Raw genomic sequence first — 13,859 nt, 5'->3', positions numbered from 1 at the left:
CTCCACACCGGGAGAGGCCCCCGTACCGCCAAAAAAAAAAAAAAAAAAAAAAAAGGTTTTCTGGAGCCAGATAGTGGTGGTGACTGCACCACATTGCATGTGCTGAATGTCACTTGTGGGACATTTTATGCTGCATGTATTTTATTACTACAATTTAAAAACAAAACAAGGTAGGAAGTGTGTATAGGCCTATCTGTATGATGCGAGCTAAGTAGGATGAGGGGAGAGGATGACCAGGGGCTGGACTCGGCTCTTCCCATATATTGTCCTGCATTTATTTTTCTCACTTTCACTCTGAAGTTGGAGAAGGCCAGGAGCTTGTCTGAACTAGTAGGAGGTAGAGCTAGGATTTGAACCTGGGTTTCCTGAACCCTAGGATGACCATCCAGCCTGGCTTGTCCAGGACTGCCCGCTTTAGATGTGTTTCATGTCCCAGAAACCTTTCTCTGCAGGGCACACAGATGACTGGTCACCTGTAGCTGATTCCTGAACCTAGGCAGGTTCTAAACCCTTGAGGCTTCCCTGGGTCCCTCCTGATCTGGGACACCTGCTCTAAAGCCTGTTGCAGCATTAGCAGTGAGTTTGGACTCCCTGATTTAATACCTCAGTATCTCCAATCCTTGTGGCTTTTCAAGGCACATCATGTAATATTCATGAAAACACCAGGTCTCTGTCTGGATTAATTTTTTATGAACAATCATGCGTCTGATTAAACGGGCTGATTTACGGGGGCTGATGGTACAGGGTGGGGGCATGGGGGTGCAGAGGTGGTCTCTGGCCATAGGCATGGCTTCTCAGGTGCATCAGACACTATTTCCCAGTTTGCACTTGGTGTTGGTTCTGAGCTGGGCTGCAGCCTGTTGACCACCTTCTCCCGAGGGAGGTGCCCAGCCTGCAAGGTTTCCCCCAGGTGGGGGGCCTGGCAGGAAAGTCTGTGCAAAGTTGCTCGTGCACCTGCAGTAGTACATTTCACATCTGATCCTCAGTCCGTTTTGGGCTGTGACCCAGCTACACTGGTTTCACTGTGTCAGACTATCTCTTAATAGTCCTGACATTCACTGTGTAGGTGCCATTTCTCATACAAAGAAATGCAGCCCTTGCCAAGCAGCTCCTTCAGTTACATGTCAAACAGATGCCCTTCTCTCCCCCAGTGCCTGCTTTCTTTCCAAGGACGTGGACCTCGAGGTCTGGGTTGGGGGCCTAAGGCGTTAGCTTTTCGGGGCTGAAGAAAGCAGCCTTAAGTGTTGCGTGTGAAGAGGGAAGGTACTTCTCATGCTCTGAGATTGTGTTTGGTTTTCCAGCTGAGCATCGAGCAGGCCCAGACGGTGGCAGAGCAGGTGGAGATGAAGGCAAAAGTGGTACAGTCGGAGGTCAAAGCCGTGACTGCGAGACACAAGAAGGCCCTGGAGGAGCGGGAGTGTGAACTGCTGTGGAAGGTAACGTGGGGGGGTGTTGCACGCCCACCCCACCCTGTGGCTGCTCGGTGGCCGGCACGGCCTCTGAACCACAGCAGGGTGACAGCATGCTGATGTCGCACCCTGGGTTCCGGCTCTGAGTTTAGAACACTTGGTAGTTTTCCCCTAAGTTTGTCTGCAGAAAGATGCAGGGGTCCCCCTCCGAGTAGTAAGACGATGAGAAGCCTTTTCAGAAGCAGTCAGGTCCCCGAGACTGGACAGAGTCTCAAGTTTTCTATTGCAGGCACTCAGGTGGAAGCAGAAAGAAGGGAGTACAATGGAGACTGCTGTTAGGAAAGCAGGCTGCTAACACACGTCCTTAGTTTTGGTGTCCCGGCTGGTTGGACTTCCTGACCCCTTGTGGAAAACCAGTTTTCCACTTGTGGGGGCAGTGAGCGTGTGCCCTTTCTTCCTGTTGGAGCCGGAAAGAGCGCTGAGCACGCTGGTGTGCTGTTTAGATAAAATCAGCTGGGGGGATGACTCGCCCCGCCCACGTCCCCTGCAGCATTTTCTTCTCTGATTTTGCCCTCTCACTCAGGTAGAAGAGGGTGACATGCCTAAGAGGGGCCAGTACCGCACGCCAGTTCAACTGGGATCACCTTCTCTGAACCCAGGAGCAAGACTATACTGAGCTGGTGTGAACTGGTGTGTTTGGGTGTGTGGTGCTTGTTTGGCTCATTGCAAACTATATGATGGTGGGGACCGCACGTCGATTTCTGAAAGTGATCCTCGCCAATTTCCTGTCCGCTAAAAGAGTAAATTGTAGTGGCCTTTGGGAAGGCTGTGTGGGCTTTTGCATTGCCTCTTCCTTTGAGTTAGCTCTGTATCTAGCTGCTTTCTGCTTCTTCTGACTCTCTACTGCCTTTTGACAGAAAAGAAGAGTCCTTGGATGGAAACAGTCCAAGATTTAATTCACATGATTTGTTCAGCACCTTTGTGGGCCTGACACAGTTTTCAGACCCTCCGATGTCCCCAAGGTCTGCCAGTCCCATGCCACCCACGAATGTTAATTATAACTGAAAGGGGCCCCCTTCTTGCAACCTGAGAGCTCTGTGGTGAACTCTGCCACAAACTTGCTCTTCTGGATCTGCTGATGAAAAGGCCTTTGTGTGCAGGGGTTTCTGCAGATCTCACCTTAGTTACCCTCCCTCCGGTGGGGCTGAGGACCTCTCTCAAGGCAGTTCTCTTTCAGGAGGAATAGAGAGCACGTTTTTTACCGTAGGAGAAGCAAATTGGGAAGGACAGTCAATCTCTTCTTCATGTTATCAATTTCGTTTTTACTTGCCTAAAAACTCATTCTTGAATAACTCAAATCAGCTTGCTCATTCTGGACACACCTCAGTCCCATTTGTGCTTGCTTTTTTGCTGGGGTACCACGCCCCAAATCCTTTGGGAGTCCCCCTTCTTCTTCACTAATCACTGATTTTTCTGCTCCCTCTTGCCTGGCTCTGTCTGGGCACCTCCTTGTTGCACAGTGTTTTTTTTGTGTGTTTGTTTGTTTGTTTTCTTACATCCTGGTTATTGGAAATAACTTGAGTGCTAGGTGACACAGTTATAGGTATCTGGATGCATGTCCTTTCTTGTGGCTTGTGCATTTCCAGTGGACATGGCTGCCTCTTGGCGGGTAGCTGCAATCATCCGGTTGAGGGATCAGAATCGAGGCCGAGAGGTTTGGCCCAGTGCAAAACCAAACGACAGAGCTTCTCTTTGATCTGTCCCCACGTGGGCTTCTCTGCACACACACGTCCTTCCAGAGTGGACAGATGAATACACATGAATCAGGTCCAAAATCATGTTATCCACCCCCCACAGGAAAATCGGATTAAAATCCAGCCCTTCCAACATTGGACCCTTATTCTGAAGTAGACTTTCTGTGGCTTTCAGATCGGTCAAGCACTCAGAAGTCATGGTTCTCTCTGCAAAACAGCACGCGCTGGCTGGGCGACTGATCTGTTCTTTTCAGAGGAAACCACTTAAACTTAGAGGACTGAGTTATTTCCTGCAAAAGAATGGAGAACTGACTGATTAGTCAGACAAAAATCCCACATTCCCTAATAGTGTGATCTGAGTCAGAAGCAGGTCAGAACCCGTGTTTACATATCACGGTGTTTTAGATTTAGAGGCCCCTTTGGAAATGATACAGGCCAACAGTTGCTAAAAAGCTAGTATTTCCAACAAATTTGGGGTGTGGGGCCTCTCAGGCTCCCTGATGAAGATTTCTAACCCCTGTGAAGAGAGAAAACGGGACAAGGAAAGAGTGGGGTTTGTGATCCTCACCAAATCCTTCATTTTATTCTCTCCACACACAGGCTTTCTGTCTCTGATTACGTGTGTGTGTGTGTATATGTGTGTGTGTGTGTGTGTGTGTGTGTGTGTGTGTGTGTGTGTGTGTGTGTGTGTGTTTATGTGTTTATGCTGAGAGAGAAATATCCTACAGGAGACTTCAGGTTGGGAGTGACAGCAAAATGAACAGAATGTGTGTGTGTGTGTGTGTGTGTGTGTGTGTGTGTTTATGTGTTTATGCTGAGAGAGAAATATCCTACAGGAGACTTCAGGTTGGGAGTGCATGACCCGCCTTGTACTACAGTCCATTGGTCAATCCTGCCTCTGGTCCCCTTTCACCACTTTTCTCTCCACGTTCAAGGCCACGTGTCCCGGACAATCCTCTGTCTAAATGAGGCCTCCCTCGTCACTGTCTGTCACACTCTTTTTCTACCCTCTAACCCCTAGCACTGTCTGAAATTGTCTTTCAGTATTTCTTTGCTTGCTTAGTATCTGTTGCTTTAAACACTAAGCTCAGTGGGGCGGGACCCATGTTTTCTATGGGCCACATGTACCTCCATCGCCTGGCACAGAGTAGGTGCTCAGTAAACGTTTCTTTGTTACAGGGCTGTTTCTAACTTCTATTTAATTTCTAACTGAGAGAAAATTTGCAGGAATAATAAAAGAACCCCTTGTATCCTTTACCCAGATTCACTGATTATTTACATCTTGCCCCATTTTCATCATTCTCTTTCAGTGGGTGAGTGTGTGTGTGTGTTATTTGACAGTAAGTTGGAGACACTGCCCATTTACACCTAAATGTTTCAGTTTATTTCCTCTGAGCAAGGATATTCTCTTAATCACAGCTAATCAAAACCAGGAAGTCGAATCTTGATATAACGCCAGTATCTAATCCTTAGTCTGTAGTCACATTTCACCAATAGTGGGTTGGTGTCTTGGTTTGGTTTGGGGTTTTTTTGGCCGTGCCGCACGGCTTGTAAGATCTTAGTTCCCTGACCAGGGATCAAACTCACGCCCCCTGCATTGGAAGCACAGAGTCCTAACCACTGGACCATCAGGGACATCCCACCATCCCACCAATAGTGTGTTTAATAGCAGCGTCCTCCCAATCCAGTATCAGTTGTTGCATTTAGTTGTCAGGTTTCTGTAGTCATCTCCTGCTATCCAGGACAGTTCCCCAGCCTCCCTCTGTCTTTGGATTTTGCCACTTTGGGGGAATGCAGACCAGATGTTTCTGCAGACCCTCCCTCAGTGTGAGGTTTCCCTCGGTATGAGTATGTCAGCCAATGTGTTGTTTTCTGTCTTGGTTCTAAGCCTCTGTGTCCTCTCTCCCGGCTCTCACCTTTCCCTCCAGGTAGAGAAAATCCGCCAGGTGAAAGCCAAGTCCCTGTACCTGCAGGTGGAGAAGCTGCGGCAAAACCTCAACAAGCTGGAGAGCACCATCAGCGCCGTGCAGCAGGTCCTGGAGGAGGGGCGGGCGCTGGACATCCTGCTGGCCCGAGACCGCATGCTGGCGCAGGTGCAGGAGCTCAAGACCGTGCGCAGCCTCCTGCAGCCCCAGGAGGACGACCGGGTCATGTTCACACCCCCTGACCAGGCCCTCTACCTCGCCATCAAGTCCTTCGGCTTTGTCAGCAGCGGGGCCTTCGCGCCGCTCACCAAGGCCACGGGCGACGGCCTCAAGCGGGCCCTCCAGGGCAAGGTGGCCTCCTTCACTGTCATCGGCTACGACCACGACGGGGAGCCCCGCCTCTCAGGAGGAGACCTCATGTCGGCCGTGGTCCTGGGCCCTGACGGCAACCTGTTTGGTGCGGAGGTGAGCGACCAACAGAACGGGACATACGTGGTGAGCTACCGGCCGCAGCTGGAGGGCGAGCACCTGGTGTCTGTCACCCTGTGCAACCAGCACATCGAGAACAGCCCCTTCAAGGTGGTGGTCAAGTCCGGCCGCAGCTACGTGGGCATCGGGCTCCCGGGCCTGAGCTTCGGCAGTGAGGGTGACAGCGATGGCAAGCTGTGCCGGCCCTGGGGCGTGAGCGTGGACAAGGAGGGCTACATCGTGGTCGCCGACCGCAGCAACAATCGCATCCAGGTGTTCAAGCCCTGTGGCGCCTTCCACCACAAGTTCGGCACTCTGGGCTCCCGGCCCGGGCAGTTCGACCGGCCCGCCGGCGTAGCCTGTGACACCTCCCGCAGGATCGTGGTGGCTGACAAGGACAATCATCGCATCCAGATCTTCACCTTTGAGGGCCAGTTCCTCCTCAAGTTCGGTGAGAAGGGCACCAAAAATGGGCAATTTAACTACCCTTGGGATGTGGCGGTGAATTCCGAGGGCAAGATCCTGGTCTCCGACACGCGGAACCACCGGATCCAGCTGTTCGGGCCCGATGGGGTCTTCCTGAATAAGTATGGCTTCGAGGGGGCTCTCTGGAAGCACTTTGACTCCCCAAGGGGGGTGGCTTTCAACCACGAGGGCCACTTGGTGGTCACCGACTTCAACAACCACCGGCTCCTGGTCATTCACCCGGACTGCCAGTCGGCCCGCTTCCTGGGCTCAGAGGGCACCGCCAATGGGCAATTCCTGCGCCCACAGGGCGTGGCCGTGGACCAGGAGGGGCGCATCATCGTGGCCGATTCCAGGAACCACCGGGTGCAGATGTTCGAGTCCAACGGCAGCTTCCTGTGCAAGTTTGGCGCCCAGGGCAGTGGCTTTGGGCAGATGGACCGGCCCTCCGGCATCGCTGTCACGCCGGATGGGATGATTGTCGTGGTGGACTTTGGCAACAATCGAATCCTCATCTTCTAATCACATTCCTAGGCTTCTGTGTTTGGGGTGCGCGTGTGTACGTCTCTCTCTCTCTCCCCCTTTTGAAATTCAAAGAAGAAACCGTCTCAGGGAAATTTCTTTTTTTTTTTTTTTTTTATTTTCTTTTGTTTAAAGACAACAAGAAAAGTACAACATTGCTTATGTCCTACCTCATCTTTATTTTTTTACAGATGAATGTACGTATCTTTTCTGCAGGGATTGAGCCTGTGAAGTGATGATCTCTATCTACCTCAGAAACCTTTACATTTCCTTCTCCAACAGGCCCTCTGCCCTCCCACCCTCGCTCAGTGGAGTTCACGTTTCCCCTCTCCCCTCTGTGGGGCGTGACATGCACAAGCCTAGCATCTCTGTGGCTGGGAGGGTGCTAGATGTGTGCGGTGGGGTGCATTCTGTAGATTGAGCCAAGCAAACACGAGAAAACTACTAAGTTAAAAAAAAGAAAAAAAACTATAAAACGTGGAAAAATGGGATTTAAGATGCTTAATTGTAGAGTATTTGTGTTCTTGAGAATACTGTGTTTATGGGGTTAGGCTTTATGGTGTGATCTTGATCTTTGGGAAAAATCTTTTTTTTAAAAAATGCTGCAACAGTGAACTTCCTGTGTTCTTTTATACCTCAGTGTGTTTCTCAACCCGTTCAACATCAGTATCTTTTCTTATTCCTAGAAGAAGTGGCTGTGGCTTGCTAGCCAAGAAAAGCAGACCATTCCTATCTTAGGGTATGCAATCTTTGTTTCTTCTAAGGGAGGGTGTGTGTGTGTGTGTGTGCGTGTGTATGTATGTGTGGGTGTGAAGCCATCTTACACCAAAATAGTAAAACTGAAAATGCTATACCACCTCCCAAAGAACTTTTTCTTTTCACACTTTGGTTTCTGAAAAATAGATGTAGTTCAGGATTTTTGATTAAAAGTATTCTCAGAAGTTAAGTGTTTTTAGTTTGCTGTTGGTTATAAAGAATTAAGTAGAAGAAGAAAATTAACCTCCTTCTCAGAAAGAGGATTTTCAGGCATGTGGCATGTGGACTTTGAGTGGGTGGATGGGCATGCGTGTGCTGAGTTGGTCAGCAGAGAGCATGAGACACAGGCAAGGGACCCCCAGACTGCGGTTGAATGTTGTTCTCTTAATGTTAGGCATTTCTTTTCCTAAGAAGAGTAGGCAAAGGAATGAACTTTTGTTTTAAAAGCACAATTTTTTCCTGCTTTGGAAGTTCAGGGAAATAGAATGTTTTAAAGTCAAGTTTATGGGAACAGCCCATCCCCACACCCTCTTCTCGGGTCACTTTTACAGAGTGGTCTGCTCCCGAGCCATGGAGCATGGTAAACGTGAATTTTCCCCCCAAAGGCCTTTGAACGTAAAGGATTTGTAAACCACATTGCCCCAACCAGAAAAACGTATAGGACCTGAAACCTCTTGTTCAACCTGTATTTCGGTACCAAAGAATGAAAATTTATTAAGCCAGGCTCCCGCTGCAGAAACATGGGATGGCATCCGTCACTTTACAGGGTGGGTTTGTCGTAAGCTGGACTTGGGTGCGGAACCTTGTGCTTCTGGGCGTTAACTGTCTTTCAAATACTGAAATGAGAACCAAATTCCAGAGCACCACAGGAGAAAGAGGTGCTCTCAGATGGCAGTGGCTTCCAGGACACCTCTTGTTTAAACAGGAAGACTAACAGATCAGCTTCTATTCCTGTATTTAAGAGAAATTTCTCTTGCAATATGGATAGAGTTTTTAACGAACAGACTAACAAGTGGATCGATTGTTTTTGTCATCCCCCCCCCCCCAAAAAAAAAGGAGATGATGGGGAACAGTGTAGCAAGCCAATCAAACTGCTTTTCCCATCCAGCTCTTTTGGACATTTAATTTACCACTTCATGGTCCCCTGTCTCTTCCCATTCATTGCTTTAGTTCTGGGGTTTCTGAGTGACCAAGATGGGGGAGAAACCTTGTTCCATAAAGGAGAACCACATGCAATAAAGGATCCAAAAACTGGAAAGTAGCTTCAAACTGCTGTCCCCCAGCTGCTGTGTTTCAGGGTGGGAAGGTGTCAGGGGATCTTGTTATATGTAAAAGCATTTCTTCTATTGAAGAATTTAGTAGTCATTCCCTCTCTTAATGGTGAATCCCTCTCTAATTCCTATTCAGTTGTCTTTTATGTTGCCCCTAGGTTCTAAGTTCTTTGACTGGTAAAGAGATCATGTAATTAAACATTTTTATTGTTTTTTATTTTGGAATAACTTGGTGCTGAAGCTCCTTCTCTCAATCCTCCTGCCCCCTAAATAATCCCCCTTTAAACACCAAAGACAACTGGTTTTAAATGATTACATTTTTTTTTAATTGAAAAAAAAAGGTATCTTAAATTCTTTAAAATGTTCTCAGAAACTCAGGTCATGATTATGGCTAGGCTAAGTTATTTCCGGTAGTCAATACCTTTGATTATTTTGTCTTCATTTTCATCATCTTCACTCTTAACCTTTCCTTCCCAGTTTCCCCATATGTGGGGAAATATTGGAAGCTGAGTGAGAAATTTTCTTGGTGAGTAGCAGCAACCAAAGCTGCTTATTTAACATTTTTTTGTGGATCTGGTTGTAAAGCCAGGGTTTCCACATGTGGCTAAAATGATTTAGGGCTTAATTAATAGACTGTTAAATTTGCCTGCTTAAAGCAAGCAGGTCCCCTCCTCGAAATGAACGTGTCGCTGGGTGATACTGCCTCTTTACTCTCTGTATAAGGTACGTCTCCTTACATTTTCTGCACCCAAAATCGTGCATCACTGCCATTTGAGAAACATGGTCACACTTGGGAAGCTTTTGTTTTTAAAATATTGCCATCTGTGGCTGCCCCAGATTGACTCCTGACCCACAGGGATTGGTGCAAAGCATTCCAGAGTGTGCTTGTACAGTGTGGAAGAGAGATGAGAAAAGCCAGCATTTGGACCTCCCTAGTGTGAGAGATAACAAGTGTTTATCAATGAGTATCTCCTGCCCATTATGAGGTGATGCTAGGGTCGCAGGAATTGGGTCAAAGAGGGCATCTTTAACTTGCTGAAAAGATAAGGTCCTGGATGCTGTGAGGGAGGAGGATAAAATGTTTCTCTTGAGGAAATGTGATATTGAGACAATAATCCCCAGGTATGTCTGATCTGGTCAGGGGGTGGGGTGGGGTGTAAGGTCAGTATATGGTTTGAGATGCCAATTTAGATGTATAGGTTTGGATATTGAGATGGCTAAAGGAAATCTAAATAACCCACAGATACAAGCCACTTTTGGTTGATACCAGCTTAACGTTTCAGAGGTGTTACTGTTATTGGTTGTGGTTGTTTTGTTTTTCTTTTTTAAATAATTCCTCTGTGAATTTGGTCACGAGAAGCAATGCTGTCTGAGAACCTGTGCTGTGTGGTGGCTGGCAGGTGGCATGCAAGTTGGCTGGAGCCCAGTGGCCCAAACAGTACCCCCGAGTGCACTAACTCTTTGATGGATGCCCTTTTAAGTCTAACTTATTTGGGGAATCGGGGAAACACATACAAGGGTACCATAAACGGAATCTAAATTACACGCTGGGCCAAAAAAAAGTTGCCAGATGGAAGGCACTTTGTAATGGGGCTGTAAGAGAATAGCATGAGATTGGCTCAGTCTGCTTTATTCTAGTTAAGCCAAAGCTTAATGATTGGAGGCTGGAGGTCTTCTGGGCTTGAAGCAGCAGAATACTGTTGTATGTGTGTCATCTTCCTCTTTGGAAGATTCTAAGATTGCTGTGTTCTGGTAGATAGTGAAAGATATGCCAAAGTTATAGGCTTGTTTTTCTGTTTAAAAAAAGAAGAAATCCAATGGTGCCAAAAAGTATTTATTTAAAACATCACTCTTACGGAGTTTCCAACAGTCTGGGGCTGTATAAAAGTCATAGTCTTGTACTTGCGTGTGATGGAATCGTGGAGCCTGGGCCTCTTGAGGCGCTCTGGCTTCCCTGGGCTGGGCTGCCTGTGGGCCAGGGCACAGGACACACACACCAACCGCTCCATCCCACACCATCTGCTTTTGTTTAGTTTCTACCTCATTTTTGGTGAAAGTCATCTACCTCATGTTAGTATCTGACGGGTCTCTGAATAGTATTAATTAATCCACTAGGGAGTGGGTAGGAGTGGAGAGCTACCTCGAGAAGAAAATGTTTTCATAAATCCAGAACTGACTTCTCACAGGAGAAGCGTTTGATTGACCTTGGAAAAGAAACTTTGAAACCAAATAGTCCTATACAGGCAAATGTCATCATAAATCCAAGTATTTCTTACCAATCTGGCTTTTTTCCCCCACCAGGAGTTACGCACACCGTTATCACGTTGTTCAGTGTTCTGAAACCACGGGTTCATCTGACCTTTTTGAGGACTTATCTGCAAATGAAGACCTTTAGGTCTTTTTTTTTTTTTTTTTTTTTTTTTTTTTTTTTTTTTCTCTTCAAGAGAAAAAATATCTATTTTGAATGTCTGAAAATACACCCCCTTTTAGGAGCAGTTCTAAGGGTCTAGTTGTTCGGAACATCACCTATTGGAAGGGAACGAACATCCTTTAGACCTCATGATTGTATTTGTACCCTTTCTGGACCCAGCAGGATGTCCCTCACCATGGCATTGCAGCAATCACTGTCTTACTGAGCAGTGATGGTGAAGTGTGTGTGTTGCTCTTTTGTGTTTGATTTTTTTTTTTTTTCCCCTACCAAAGGTAACATGTTCTTTGACAGGTTATTCTTTTCCTTTGCTTGTTTATTAAATACTTGATAAAGTTGAGAAGCACATTACCATGATATACTGTATTGCCTCTCCACCTCTCTTTCCCCCCCCTTGCTTAATTTTTGTTTGGGTTGGAAGAGAGCATCCTTAAGACCACTGTCATTATTGTGAATTTGGTTTATAAATGTCATGGTGAAGAAATACCTCAATGATGCCTATTTTAAAAACTGATCTTACGGGTTAACAAGCCAGCCTGGTGGGATGTTTTCCATCATCATTTAACCAGTAATGGTTCTAAAAGTTTTGTGTATCCACATGGTCGTAGACCTCCTTTTAATGATTGTATTAACTTACAAGCTCAGGTAGTATTTTTCTTAAGGCTCTATCTCAGAGCACACTGACTGAATGTTAATGTGTGTAGCAAAGTGTTTACTTTCTTTAAATAACCAGCTCTGGAATAGTTCTTTGTGTTTCTAGCAGTCTGTGTAGTTGTCTTTTCAGAGGAGGATTTTTCACATTTCTGGGGTGTTCTTGTTTCTAGGGCAGTAAGATTTCTTTCTTTTCTTCTTTTCCCCTAAATTCAATGCAGGTGAGAGGGTGGGAGGGTAAGGGCTGTTGTTTTTAACTAGCATGTTAGGTATATTCGGGTGGGTGGGAATGTCGTTTGTATTTTTTTAAATGAATCTTGCTTAATACTGTCCATTAGCTGTCATGCCCGGTCAGCAAAATGTTTTAATTTTAAAGTGTAGAATACATGGCTTGGTTGAGGGTTTTTTGTTGTTGTGAGAAAACTAAATGCAAAAATTGGAGACATTAACGTGGGCATGTTGCCTTGATGTTACAATGACTAAGGTAAGACTTTTTTTTTTTTTTTTTTTTAATTTGTCCAAGGCAGACATGTAAGGGATATGCACCACCAGACTAACTGCCCGGGCCATAGAAACCATGCTGCAAGCCCACCTGGGTGCTGACTGCCTCTTGACACTTTTAAAAATGGGCATCGCGGTGGTGGTGCGGATCCCGTCAATTAAGTGGAGAATGGGGAAACAAAGGTTTTTCCCCAAAACCTTTAAGGTAGGTTTTTGTTTGGGGTGGGTTTTTTTTTTTTTCTCCTGCCCTCTGGATTTTTACTTTTAAATCTTAAGTGATATACTGCAGGCCTCAGGCATGACAGGCAATGAGCAGGTGAAGAACCAGTGGAAAAGTGTTCAAAAACTCCTGTGTTAGCTAACAGGCTTCTGAATGTATCGCTCTGGTCCACAGAGAAGGCTGGAGAAGGTAGCAAGGAGATGCTGTATCAGCTACTGCAGCCTTAAAACAAAGTTGGTGTCTCTTTGGACTTTAAAATTGTTCCTATGCAGCTTATTTTATTTTTGTTTAATCAAATAAACAAGAGGGTTTTTCCATGGAAAGAATGTGTCTGTGTCATCCTTTAAATGAGAATAAATAAGGGTGTGTACACTGCCCATCATGAAAGGGAGTCTCTGATGGCATGGCCAGAGGTTGTACTCTGGTCAGTGGGTCAGATTGGGTCCAGGCAGTGTTTTCAAAACAGGTGGATACCAGCATTTTATTTTATTTTATTTTATTTTATTTTTTTTGATACCAGCATTTTAAATGAAGTGTTAAAGAGCTTAAATGCTTAAAATCAGGACTTTTGGATTCTTGGGAAGTTTCAGATCTGGCAGGCACAAGCCTGTCTTCTCCCAAGAAGCTGAGTAGCAGATGTCCCTTTAGAGGGACAAGTATGTGATTTCCCAATTACCACGGCCCCCCACCCTGTTTTCCCACAGATGCCACCACCCAGGTGGGCACTGGCCTTATAACCTCTGTCTGGGTTGGGAGTAACTACTTGGATGTGAACTCCAGCCAAGGGGACATGAGCAACTTGCCCAAGTGCCTCTTTGCTGGCAGGGTACCATAGATGCCAGGAGGATGAAGAAGACTCTTCTCTTGTCCTCTATGTGTTCACAGCTTACTAGGAGACCATTTTTCACTGGAAAATTCATTTTCACTGGGAAATTTTTCCCAACTTTGCTCACCTGCTTTCTGCGTCTGATCAGTCTTAGGTTTAACCTCTGAATGGAGCGTCTGGCAAGCCACCACACTGGATTCCTCTCTCCACCCCCTGCAAGTTTTCCCCTGTTGTATGTCCCTTCCCAGCTGTGATAGCGTGTACAGAAATTCCAGTGGTGGTAGGTCCTACCCCTACTGCACAGGACCTTCCTTCCTGAAGTGCCAGGCATCAGCACCTGGCATAGGGAACCTCTTCACTTCAGCCCATGTTGGCATTGCGCATTTAAAGTGCTTTTTGCCCGCTGGTCGCTTCAGCTTCAGAAGTGGGACCCATCCTGAGTAGCAGTTTCCTCAAAGACTCAAGATAGGGGTGTATGACTTAATGAACTCTGGACTCTATTCCCCATTTCCTTTTTCAGGCCTCTCACTTTTATTTCCCTTTTACTCCTAGCTGAACACAATGGGAGACTTTTGAACATAGAAAGCTGAATGGATGCACTTTTTTTTTTTTAATGGAAGAAATCTTTAACCCTCTGAAAGCCCCAGGAGAAGCTGCCAATAA

General features: G+C 46.4%; 1 protein-coding gene across 1 annotated transcript in view; it reads left to right on the top strand.

Annotated features, from left to right (window-relative positions):
* Positions 1–6,543, top strand: part of TRIM71 (tripartite motif containing 71) — a 58,387-nt gene extending 51,844 nt beyond the window's left edge. Inside the window, exons 3-4 of the mRNA XM_024116497.1 lie at positions 1,302–1,436; positions 5,092–6,543. Of these exons, the coding sequence (XP_023972265.1) occupies positions 1,302–1,436; positions 5,092–6,543 (1,587 nt within the window). The remainder of the gene's footprint in view (positions 1–1,301; positions 1,437–5,091) is intronic.
* Positions 6,544–13,859: the final 7,316 nt, after the last annotated feature.

This window comes from Physeter macrocephalus, chromosome 18 (assembly GCF_002837175.3).
Source record: "Physeter macrocephalus isolate SW-GA chromosome 18, ASM283717v5, whole genome shotgun sequence".
NCBI lineage: Eukaryota > Metazoa > Chordata > Mammalia > Artiodactyla > Physeteridae > Physeter > Physeter macrocephalus.
This window is presented reverse-complemented; position numbering and strand designations above follow the sequence as displayed.